Source organism: Tachypleus tridentatus, chromosome 11 (genome assembly GCF_004210375.1).
Source record: "Tachypleus tridentatus isolate NWPU-2018 chromosome 11, ASM421037v1, whole genome shotgun sequence".
Lineage (NCBI taxonomy): Eukaryota > Metazoa > Arthropoda > Merostomata > Xiphosura > Limulidae > Tachypleus > Tachypleus tridentatus.
In genome coordinates this window covers 70653154-70666620 of record NC_134835.1, presented here as the reverse complement: position 1 = coordinate 70666620, position 13467 = coordinate 70653154, and the positions used below count along the sequence as shown (strand labels likewise).

At 31.8% G+C, this 13467-nt stretch overlaps 1 protein-coding gene across 2 annotated transcripts in view; it reads left to right on the top strand.

Annotated features, from left to right (window-relative positions):
- PolA1 (DNA polymerase alpha catalytic subunit) overlaps positions 1–13467 on the top strand; it is a 110640-nt gene that overhangs the window by 55038 nt on the left and 42135 nt on the right. For both annotated transcript variants that reach the window (XM_076467856.1, XM_076467855.1), the window contains 8 exons: positions 3823–3944; positions 4878–5021; positions 6383–6505; positions 6876–6908; positions 7652–7744; positions 10725–10930; positions 12336–12468; positions 12847–12978. In XM_076467856.1, coding sequence (XP_076323971.1) covers positions 3823–3944; positions 4878–5021; positions 6383–6505; positions 6876–6908; positions 7652–7744; positions 10725–10930; positions 12336–12468; positions 12847–12978 — 986 coding nt within the window. The remainder of the gene's footprint in view (positions 1–3822; positions 3945–4877; positions 5022–6382; positions 6506–6875; positions 6909–7651; positions 7745–10724; positions 10931–12335; positions 12469–12846; positions 12979–13467) is intronic.

Genomic DNA, 13467 nt, shown 5'->3' with positions numbered 1-13467 from the left:
GATATGATGGAATGCCACTAGTTGAATGAAAGAGACAAGGCTTGATGTAAGTATGAACAAAACAAAGAAAAACAGAAAGTGAAAAGATACCGTTTGTCAAGTTACAGGAATTGGTACTTCCAACATGGTGGTCTCCTTCCACTCACAAGAATTAGTTTTCTCATTTTGTGCTGCCCTCTACTGTATTTGCAAATTTTTTTGATGCATGCTACAACCCTTCAACCCTTCCTCTGTGGGAATCTGAAGTTCCAATACAACCCCCATGCAAATTACTAAGTGTAATCTCTCATCACAAGTAGGAGAACACTATTTTTATATGATTCCTTCTACTCATAACCACTGAACCATTACTTGGCAGTGCTTGTGTGCAGATATATTTCTATAAACACTTATTACCCTAGAACTGGTTTAACTTTGTTTAATTTCAGTTTTTTCTTTTAATAGCATTTGATTTACCCATATTTGCTGTACACTTTTGTTAATTTTGTATCATGCATGAATTCCAGAGTCACTGTTCCCACTTCAGGTTCCTACCACTTGTCAACTTCTGTACTAACAAATACAGGCATGACCTTTGTTCGTGGGGAAATGAAGCACTATATGGAACACACGTTCAGTCCTATTCATTCCTTATTATTACTGTACTTTTCAAAGCTTTTACAGGTGTAGACTAATGATAATTTTGATGTTTGCTGCACCTTCCCATACTTTCCTAGGTATCATTTACCACCTGTGGCTATTCATCTGACTTTGGCATGATTGTGAAACAAGGTATGTTTTAACTGATTCTTTCTTTTCTTTCAAGGGGCCCTTGCTTAAGCTACACTTTGAATCCTGCTCTGTGATGAGTAGTATCTCACAAGATATTTTGTCTTTACTTTGTTTCACTTAGGTGGCTATAATCATTTGTAGATATACTTCTGTTTATCTGCATTGTGGGCCATGTTGATTCCTATATCTCCATGGCTGTACACTCTCATCCTTGAGCTGGGGAGTTTCACAGGATTGTTCAAGTGTAATTTTTTTGTGATTCTTGTGTTATAACATGTCTCTTCTGGCATGTGCACCACCTATGGACAGCATGGCTAAAGCAGAAGGGAAATGCTGCCCATCCATGTTATATTTTGATTGAATAAACCTGCATGATCTGGTTTTAAAACTAGGGTTTCTTGGTCAGCCATTGCACTCTCTCCAGTATTGCAGACTCTCCAACACATTTTTCCTTCTTTTTCTTCCAGTAGAGAATGGGAGTCTTAATCACTTACCAGTTTCATATTGCTGAGTTGACCATGAAGGCAACCTGCTGGATAGGTTCCACACAAATGACTATAACTGTTCAGTTCAGAGCAAGACAGTGTTCTGCCAGTACAGAGAGAGTTGCTAGATCCTCTGAATGGGTCATCTTCCCTAAGTTGATATGCCCAAGTGCAGTTCCTCCTAGCCTGACATGGATGCCAGTAACTGGTGAGTGAAGTATTGGAGATTGAGTGAACCATTCATGTAAGGCCTTGTACAGGTTTTTGATTGCTTTTCTGTATAGTTGGTCATAGAAGCTTTTCATGGGATATTTCTGCTTCTGCCCTGGGATTTCCTTCATTATGAGGCTGTTGACCACCTCAGTTGTTTTGGGCTTGTTCATGGTTGCAGGGATCAAGTGCATATGATGGACTTCTGTGAGATTCCAATGACTGTTTCCCAGGTTTCTGGCATTAAGCCACCCTATGAGTTCCTGGAATCTTCTCATAAGCTTTCTCTGGACTCTAGGACTTGAATTGAAGACAGTATAGGTTCTCATCCTATATTCATAAAAATTTCAGTACCCAAGAAATTAGGTTTTGGATGTAGTTGACTTGCCAAATGTAGTCCTTCACACCCTAGCCACTTTACACCTGAGAGCACATCATCTCTTGCCCACCTTTCACCATGTGATTTTAGTGATTCCACTTCTTTTATGTCTCTTTGTTGCACCCTCCTTTCCCAAGCAGTTGTGTTCTCTTCTTGGTCAACCATATCTGACCTTCCTGATCTTTTCACTTTTAATGGCTCAGATTTGGTGTGCTTCCACTCCTCAGATATTGTCATATGTTCCTCTTAATTAAGTGGAGCTGTATGGACACTTGTGGAGGATACATCTGTATTTCCGTTGCACCAGTCCCTCATCCAATTCAGTATGGGATTCAAGCTAATCTTGTGAGTAGAAGGAAATTACCATGTCAGAAGTTATAACTTACCTAAATGAAAACTATATTTCCAATAGGCACTTCCCTCTGCTTACAATTCTCACCCTTCCTCCTGACTATCTACTGGCACTTGTGTCTTCCAAATGAACTGTGAAGTGATAGCTCAGTGGTGAAATGTAGAGGGAGTCACATGTCATGATAGTATTGCTCTCCTATTGGTGGAGAGATGATGCATAATGATTTCACAAGAGAAACTGAAAGACGTTTTGGAACTTTAGATTCCAACAGAGAGAGGGTTGAAGGCTTATGGCATGTGTTCAAAAAATTTGCAAATAAAAGGGCAGCACAAAACAACAAAAGCTAATCTTTTGAACAGAGGGAAGTACCTATTGGAAATAGATTTTCATGTAGGAAAATTATAACTTTAGTAGCTGATTGAAATTAATGGAAAGAAAGGTTGTATTTAAACAGATTAAAATAAATTAGAAGTGAAACTGAATATGAACTTGTTAGCAGTAGAAATGGAAGACAAAACACAAAGAGGCAGCAACTGGTAGATCATGAGTAGAAAACATAGACAAGATTACACATTGCATCTTGAATCTGTCAAAGTTGAAATAAGATCTGTCTGAAAATGTTAGAGCTTTCACTCATAATCTGCATGTTTTGTACAGTAAACCATTCACAAAACTGGATTGTTAGAATATGAGTGTACCCCTGCTTCATGTTACAATCATAATGTAATCTCACACTCAAAGTGGTTTTGAGTATAACTAGTCCATGCAACAACAGATAACATTCTTGATTCATTCATACTGTAGAGAATATGAGGTAAGGTTGCAGAAGCAAGTGCCCTAATCCACAAATGAGTTCTAAATCAGAGTTCTAGAAAAAAATTAAATATTAGGTACATTATATTTAAATATATATTACAGGAGAGTGAGACATACAGTATAAGAATGCGACATCTTCACCCATTATCTTTTAATTGAATGTTACGTATAAAATAAATATTAAAAAATTACACCAGGTGGTGTTCTATCTCTTAAAATTGTTAGTCAGATTCATCTTGTTTAATGATATTTATACATTTATTAAATGATGTAACAAGTGTTGACAGAGCTAAGAAATTATCTGAATATTTTTCATAAAACAAAGTGCAGATAGCTCTTGTGTAGCCTTGCATAAAATTCAAAACTATTAAACAAAAATTATTGTTATAATTCAAACAGAGAATAATAACAGTTAAAATATTGCTGAAAGTAACAAATTTGTAAAGTTTTAATTTAGTTCAAACAGATTTAATTATCAAATTTCATAATAAATTTCAGTGCTGTAATTGTTAGTAGCTTATTGGTGCATCTAAACCTTAATATCTAGAATTGCCCTCTTATTCATCTACTGCTACTACATTTAGCTAGTATGTAGTATTTGAGTTTACAATTGAATTTCAAAGCTAACTTACTCTCCTTTTTTGTGCCCAGATGTGACTTAAAATGCCATATAAATATTTTCATCTATTTATTTTGATTAATGTTAAAAGTGGCAAAATTTTAATTTTATAAGTATATATTTTCTACCATTTTGAAAATTTTATATAAAAAGTAATTTAATATGTTAATAAGTTTTGTGTTTGATTCAGGGTTCTATGACAAGCACATTCTTCTTATGGATTTCAACAGTTTATATCCATCAATTATTCAGGAATACAACATATGTTTCACAACCATTTCACGTGATTCAGCTGGTTTTACCAATGACGAGGTAAACACTGTGTTAACTTTTTTCTTTTTTTATGAACTGACAGTCAGTTTATATGGTTGAAATCATTGTATTTACACACTTTTTTATGCCAGGGGACATTAAGGATATGTCAGTCAACTTTTTTCTCATCTCATATTTTCTGTCACTTGAACAGTTCAGATTAACTGCTGACAGTTTAGTATAACAGATTGATTTAATACTTTAAAAAAAAGTACGAGTAAATGAAACTACATATTTTTTTCATTACAGTAATTTTAATTTATTATCAACAGGAAATTTGCTAATGCCCTTATTTAAAGAATATTTGCCAATACAGAAAAATTAATACCCAAATTTAATATTCTATTTCTTAAGATTTGGAACATACTTATTTTAAATTTGAAAACTTTCAATCTTGTACTAATGGTTTATGGTGTTTTAAACACTTTTCTTTTCAAAGATTTCGAAGTTATGTTTCCTGCTTAACTGTTTGAGAGTAAACAATACATTTGTATTGAAAGCTAACACTAATATAAACAATTCTGGTTACTGAGTAAACCACAATTATATTTAATTTTCTTAGAAAAAGTCTTGACTCAAATTATGTTTTAATTATGAGTTGTCTTTGTGCATTTGAGAAAATCTTATTTTGTGTTTATTAATACATTGTTAAATCAACTAATTTCATTATTGTTCCTGTTTGGTGATGAAAAGGTTTTTTGTTTTTTTCTGTTTATGCAAAGAAAAAAATTGTAGAATAATTTCTTATAAAGTTAATTTTATATATCTTTTGGTTCCTAACCACATTTAAAACTTTTATTCTCGTGATAATAATATTTTGCTGTTCTGTGTTAGAAACAAAGAAAAGTGCTTTATGTTTTGTTACAATTAAGTATTTAATAGAAGCATGAACAATATTCATATTTGTAAGTACAATTTCACAAATGTGTGTAGGAAGATGAAATCCAAGTAGAACTTCCAGACCCTAGTTTGGAACCTGGTGTTCTTCCAACTGAAATTCGCAAATTAGTTGAAAGCCGTAGACAAGTTAAACAACTGATGAAAAATTCTGATCTCTCCACAGACCTCCAACTTCAGGTATGAATTTGATATATTAGGTTCCATAGCATAATAAGGCAGGTTAACTAACTTGAGGATGGGTCGATATAAATCCAAATGGACGTTCTACACAATAACTATGTATACTTTATTATAAAATTATGATATAAAAATCCCATGTTAAGTTTGCAAACAGTGATGAATTTCATTTATTAAATTTTTGATGGTTTCAAAAGGGGAGCATAAGTTTTGGTTGTTAGTGCTAGGGACAAAATTATTTGACTTTTTAACATAAATTATATATTACCTGTACTTGGTCAACCTTGATACATTATTTCAGAACTAATGAAATAAGATTGAAGATGCTTTAGGAAATAGAAATACCTAATATATTTTCCTATATATCAGTTCTCTACTTTGCCAGGTGGTTAAGATGCTCGATTCATAATCTGAGGGCAGCAGGTTCAAATCCCTGTCATACCAAACATGCTCACCTTTTTTTCCCATGGGGGCATTATAATGTGATGTTCAATCCCACAATTCATTGATAAAAGAGTAGCCCAAGAGTTTTCAGTGGGTGGTGATGACTAGCTGCCTTCGCTTTAGTCTTACACTGCTAAATTAGGGACAGCTAGTGCAGATAGCCCTCATATACCTTTGCATGAAATTCAAAAACAAACAAACACTTTTCTACGTAATTGGTTTTTGGCCTTGTTTTCTTATGTGTTACAGTTGGTTTCTTTTAACAAATTTTTTGAAACTATTTATGTATCAAATTAATTGTGTCCTCAACTTTGTTGGTTACAAAGCCCATAGTAACATGAATCATATAAAAGAATGTGAAGAAAAACACCATAAATATTACAGTTAATTCCACTAATTACTGCTTGTACTTTACTATCAAAATTAGTATATTTTTGCCAGTTCTTTAAACATGATGTGATTGATAGTTCCAGTGAAATAAAAGAAGAAGAAAAATTTTACATACAACAGTCAATGGAAACATACAAATGATATCCATTAGTAACCTATTTCCATAACATCTGATTGGTTCTGTTCACATCATTTACTAGTTACCTCATGGCTTTTAATTACCCAACATGCACAAGTTAGTTTCAAAATGAACTGATAGTGTCAGTGACCAGATACTGGTTCTGTATACATGGGCTGTCTCCCAACAAAGACATAACCTTGCTGATGTACAACTGATGAGATTATGTTTTTTATTTCATCTTGAAGGTTTACAGTATGAAAAATGTTGCTAGGAAAGATAGAAAACTTTTTAATAATTATACTTCTCCACAGCAGTGATATTTTCTATTTGTTTAAAACAAGACATGCTAATAAATAGTGTTGTGTAACATATCTATATATACCTGAAGTATTTCTTTGTTTGACAGTATGATATCAGACAAAAGGCTTTAAAACTAACAGCAAACAGTATGTATGGCTGTCTGGGATTCTCCTTTTCTCGCTTCTATGCCAAACCATTGGCTGCTCTTATCACCAGCAAAGGACGTGAGGTAAGAGTATTTTTTACATGTGATTAATTATACATTAATAGTATACTGAAAATATTCCATAAAGTATGAAAAAACTATATGCTTTTCTAAAATGCTGGAATCCTATATATGAGGAGAGATTTAAATTTATTTTGTGAATATAAAATTAATGATATAATTACCCTCCAATCAAAAATTCTGGTTGTACATTCATTGTTTCTACTTTTTTTAGTAAAAAAGAGAATATTAATTCTTTCTTTAAAATGTGCATTTATTATGCCTAATTTGTTATCTAGTCAGATTTATATATTAAATAATGAAGATTATATTGAGTAATTCCATTTTTTTCTGTTTGAAATTGTGCTTTAATAAATCATTTTGTATTTTGTAGATACTTCTGCAAACAAAAGACCTTGTGCAGAAGGTAAGTCTTTGTTTTTCATAGAAAAATAATTTTCTGAGAGGTACTCATTTGCCATTGAGTTGAAAATGTTAAACAGTTTATTAATTATACTACATCAAGACATTTAAGAAATTATAATTGCCTAAGTATTGAATAAACTCAATTTTGAGTGTAATAAGAAATTATCAAGAAATGTTAGGTTGAACAGTACAGAAGTCTTAATATGCTGCCTCATTTGGTTTACCTATCTGTATATGAGATAAAATTGTTAGGGTATTTCATTCATTTATCAGTCGTGCTAATTTAAAGTTTTTGTGTATGATACATGGATGGCTCAGATAAAAGAAATAGTTGACTAATAGTTAAAATATGTGATGTTTTGAATTCTCAATCCTCCCCCCTTAGTACTGTATGTTTTACAGAGATCATGTTATACATTATTTCAGTAGAAACTGAAAATAAAAATGGTGATGGATCTGTCACAAAATTAATTTTTGTTCTACTTGAGATGCAGCTGGCTTATTTCAAAAAATAATTATTTAACCTCTTTTTTTCTTATTTTAATATCTCAGTATTATTTTAAACCAAGTATTATATTTTAATATCTTCTGTTAATTATTGCAAATATTTGAGAAGAATCTTGTTCCAAACAAATTCTTTTGTGTTTCAGTAATTTGCTGTTGGAAAATATTTCTTGATAATACTGAATGTTTTTGAAACATATGTAAGAACATTTTAAGTTGAAACTTTGTGTTTATTTTTAGATGGGTTTGGAAGTAATCTACGGAGATACAGATTCTATCATGATTAACACTAACAGTACTGACTATGAACAGGTTTTTAAGCTAGGAAATAAGGTAATTACCTTTCTATTTTCCTATTTAATCTTATGATTAAATTAGAAATTAAAACATGTTTAGGAGACCTAGCCAAGAGACTTGTGATACTTTCCATAGAAAAGAAAAACAAAACAAACAACAGAAAGAAGACAACTTCGACAATTTTATTGACATCCAAAAGCCAAACTTCCCAGAAAAAATTAAAAATTAATATTTTCCAGAAACACCAAAAAACAACATCTTAAACGATTTTTTCAAAGAATTTTCTCACATAACCACCTACATAATTTCACAAAACAGAAAGCTAAAACACAATCTTACAAAGAGACATTAATTCCATTAAAAACCTAAAACAAGACAAAAACATAAAAATTCTAAAAGCAGATAAAGGAAACGCTATAGTCATAATGAACACAAATGAATACATCAAAAAAATGAAAAACATCCTATCAGACAGGGGCGTAGATCCTGGGGGAATGGGTGGGATACATCCCCCCTTCATTTTAGGTGGAGGGTATGGTGCATACAATCACCCTTCCCCCTTTACAGTTTGGTCTGTTGAATTGATTTATTGCATCACAGGCCTACAAATTTTGTGTTTGTTCTTGTGATTCTCATGTTCTTACCAATCGAATTACATAATTAGGCATAGATGTAGGCTTTTTCAGTAGCTGAAATGTACATCTTTAATATAGGCGTGCTTCTAAGCCTTTCGATCTAAGCAACAGTTTGTAAGTTTCAGTTAGTAAGCCTAAGTATACATGCAAGTATTGTGGCAACAAAATTACTCTGTGACTGCATGTTTAGAGCTTTCAGGTTCATGTAATCAGAGATTACCAATTTGCAAATTGAACAGTCCACATAAGTGGTTGCAAAAATCATTCCCCCCCCCCAATCAGGTGTAAAAAAATCTATGCCTCTGCTATCAGACACAAACAAATTTAAACCAATACACACAAATCCAACTAAACAAAATACTACTAAAAATAAAAAAAGTCAACACAATTTCACAAACACTTTATTCCTACCTACATAAAATCGACTCACGCACACCACAAATAAAACGGCATCCCCAAACCTCATAAACCAGATTGTCCATTACGACCAATAATGTCCACATATGAATCGTTTAATTACAATCTTGGTAAATACATAGCATGGGCATTCTCCAAATATGTAACATCAGCCAGCTCATTCATCAAAGACTCTTTTAATTTCAAGTCTAATCTAAATCAACTTAATCATAAAGCCTTAATGGCCAGTTTCGATGTTATATCCCTCTTTACACAAGTTCCAACCACTGAAGCCTGCAAGATAGCCTTAGAACTCTATATCCGAGACCCTAACCCAACTATAGAAATTCCCAGTAACCAGTTAGCAACCCTCATAGAATTCACCACGATAAAGACAGACTTCATGTTCAACAACCACAACTATATACAAACAAATGGTTTAAGCATGGGCAACCCAGTATCACCAGTTCTAGCCAATTTTTCATGACAATAGTTGAAATGCAAGCAATTAACACAGCATTACATCCACCACTATACTGGTACAGATATGTAGATGACACAATTGCAGGATTCAGATCTACAGAACACACACTTAATTTTTTTAATCACATTAACTCTATACATCCCAACATTAACTTTACATGTGAACAGGAAGAAAGCAATCAAATATCATTTCTTAACCTCAAAATTACAAGAACCGACACACAATTCAAAACGGAAATCCACCGAAAAATCACCCATACTGGACTATACATTCCTTGGGACTCAGTACATGAAACAAAACAAAAACTCAACATACTAAGAAAGGAAATAAACATAGCCATAAAACTTTGCTCTCCAGATAAAATTAATGACGAATTAGACAGAATAAAACAATACTTCATCAACATAAACAAGTTTCCTCCACAAACCGTAGAAAACATTATACGCACACACCTAGACAAAAAGCAAAATCAACTAACAAAAGTCAATATATCTCATGAATCAAAAGAATCACGAAACCATATACTACTGCATACCATATATTCCCGACATCAGCAGACAAATAACCAACATTTGGCAAAAACTAGTAACAAAATATGACATTCCAGTTGATACCAAATTTATTCAAAAACCAGGCACAAAACTAAGGTCTATACCATGTAAAAACTACACTGACAAACACCACACTAACATTATTTATAAAATACAATGTGATAACTGCCATGGCTTTTCTATTGGAGAAACAAGTAGATAAATGGAAACCAGATTCAAAGAACACAAAAAGTCACCTTCACACGTTTTTGAACACTTCAAATCAAATAAACACAACATAACCATAGAAAACACTCAAATACTAAACAGAGAAACAAACATAAACAAATGCAAAATTAAAGAAGCCTTTCTTGTACAACAACTCAAACCCAAAATAAACCAATACAAAGGAACACCTGTATACCTATATTAATAAATATAGTCAAACATCTAAGCATGCCCTCTTCATTCCAATACTCAGTTACACAATCCCTTCAAACATGTGGTCAGCTGTCAGTCAGTTACCTCTTTTTTTTCTTTGTGAACCTGATGATGACTGAAAAAGGTCGAAACGTTCACTCCTCTACATAAAAATTTTCTCAACCCCAAACCAGCCATTTTACATATATAATAATCTTATGATTATTCATATTGTATTTTAATTGAAATAAAACTATGCAACAATTTATATAATTGTAATTTTTAACAATTTAAGGTAAGTAGTTAATTAGTAACATTTTAATATTTTATCAGAATGCTGCTTTTCCATTTTCTAGCATTAGTTCAAGAGTTATTTTGAAAAACAAAATATATCACAAGTGTCACCTTTATCTTCTGAAATGTTTTGAGTTATTAGATTATTTGTATTAAATATCAACTTATATCCATAAATATTGGACAAAAATTTCTCTGTATGTTTGGTTAATTAGAAGTGACATTTTCTTTTGAAATCAGAAAGTCATTTTTTGTAGATCAAAGGAGAAGTCAACAAACTATACAAACAGTTGGAAATTGATATTGATGGTGTTTTTAAGTCTATGCTTCTGTTGAAAAAGAAAAAGTATGCAGCACAAGTGATTAATCGATTACCTAATGGACAGCTGTCATGTTCGAAGGAACTTAAAGGTTTAGACATTGTACGAAGAGACTGGAGTGGTCTAGCAAAGCAGACAGGAGAGTGAGTACTTTATATTAAGTAACAATTTTTGAAGTTGCTATTGAAATAGTTGAGTATAGAAATCTTTTCTTTTTTCTGCTAGAAACTAATTGAAAGCTTTGTTTGAAATAACTGTGATGCAGTTTCACATTTATTGTTAAGACTGCGGTGAATAATTACTTATTTAATTTCTGTTGTTTTTATACAGTAAATATACTCAGTTTTGCACTGTTGCTGGTATATAAAGTTGAGCTTACAACATAGCAGTGCATATAGCATAACTCATGACCAGTAATATTAAAGTTGTTTATGCATTAACATATGGAAATTTGCTAATCAAAACTGAAATATTTTAATTTTTAACGATGTTTTTCAATTTTATTTATAATACCCAAAGAAATCAATTTGACTGCTATCTTAAAGTCACTTTAGCACCATAAGATCTAACTAATCATAAAATAAGGTATTGTGATAATTTTCTATCTTTTGTGAATCTACTGCAAGTTGGTGTAAAACCAAGATCCCACTAAAGTTTTCTTCAGAACAGCATAATACAAGTAGTAACTTGATTTCTGTATACTTGATTTCATACCAACAGCTACAAAGAATAGTGTATGAGGGCCTAGCATAGCCAGGTGGTTAGGGTGCTCAAGGGTAACGGGTTCGAATCCCTGTTACACCAAATATGCCCACCCTTTCTACCATGGGGGCATTATACGTCACGGTCAGTCCCACTATTCGTTAGTAAAGGAGTAGCCCAAGAGTTGGCGATGGGTGGTGATGTCTAGCTGCCTTCCCTTTAGTCTTACACTGCTAAATTAGGGACGGCTAGCCCTGATAGCCCTTATGTAGCTTTGTGCGAAATTCCAAAACCAAGAAACAATACTGTATGAGATCACAGCTATACAAAGAATTGCTGCATTTTGTGTGTGTATATATATATATATATATATATATATATATACATAACATATAACCCTCTAACTGATACAATCTGACCCTTTAGAGTTGTGTAGTTATAGATGAAGAAAACTCATTCTTAAGAAAAAATACTGTTTTATTTGTTATTGAACTACATACTGTTATTGAGTTGGTAAAAAAAAAACAGTATTGATTCAGTTGCATATGGTTTCATTTATGGGTTTTTGATTATTTAGTAAAAGTAAATACAATACCCAGTTCTCTTTTTTAATGTAAATTATTTACTTCTTCAGTAAGATTTTACAGGTTACTTTTGTTGATAGATCCAGCTCACAAATAAAACTAAAAATTTCAAAAAGATCACTGAGTTTTCACTTCTCTGGTTTCAGCTCTTAACTATTAGTTTAAGCCTTTTCCAAAACTGGATCTTCCAAAATAAAATTGTGCATCACTGATATGTATAATGAATGTGTTTTAATTCTCACGTAATTTACTTATGTTTTAGGTTTGTTATTAGTGAGATTTTATCAGACAAAACTAGAGAAGATATTGTGGAAGCAATACATGCACATTTATTAGAAGTTGGAAATAAAATCAGAGATGGAAAAGTTCCTTTAACAGAATTCACCATCACAAAGGTAAAGAATTTTTTATTTTAAAGCTGAGTGTTCAGGATTTTTTAGATATGGCTAAGAATTTCTGGAAAGTTTTTACTTAGATCTCAATCATGAACATATAATTTCCTTTAAAGTTTTTTAATGTTTGTCAAAAAAAACTTACTAAAAGCTTTTTATATTCATGACTTTTGTCTGTTAAAATTCTATACACATATTGTTGTATTAAAAAAAAGGTATTTCCATACAGACTTCATAATTAAAACATTCTTTATTAAGTACATATAAATTGTTATGTTAAATATATATATAGACTAAACAAAATTTGTATTTCCAAAACAACTCATTTAAAGTAGTTTTATAATTATCAGTACTAATAAAAATTAATTACTATTTGCTCAGCAACTGACAAAAAATCCTGAGGATTACCCTGATAAGAAGAGCTTACCTCATGTACAGGTGGCTTTGAGACTGAATTCTCGAGGGGGAAAGAAACTTCGACATGGAGATACTGTCTCTTACATTATTTGTGAGGTATATCTTGTCAGGTTGAATATCTAGATAATACTAAAGAAACTTGAAATGCCAACAGTTTGAGGGGAACAAATTTCAATCATAAAATATAATTTTTTCTCCCTTTTTTTTAATATTGCAAAATTATCACTTTAAATGAGATTACTAGCAAAGTATTTATCAGCATATTATACATATAGTATTTAGAATTTTTCCTGGATAGTTTTGTTCTTAAACTAGTGAGATATATAAGGGTATGGAATATACTTCTCCCAGTTATGTTGGTTTAGTATGCATGTAGATGTTACACTAGTTTTGTTTATAGACACCAATAACAACAAAATATAAAATGTTCATTTAAAAAACTATGAAATACAATTTTATCTGAGGCTAAACATGTCAGACAAATAAAAAGAAATGTTATTCTTTTGCAAAGCTAATTAGGACACATGGTGGAATTTTTTTTAATATACATGTATAAATTCACAATATAAGGAACACAAGAATAGT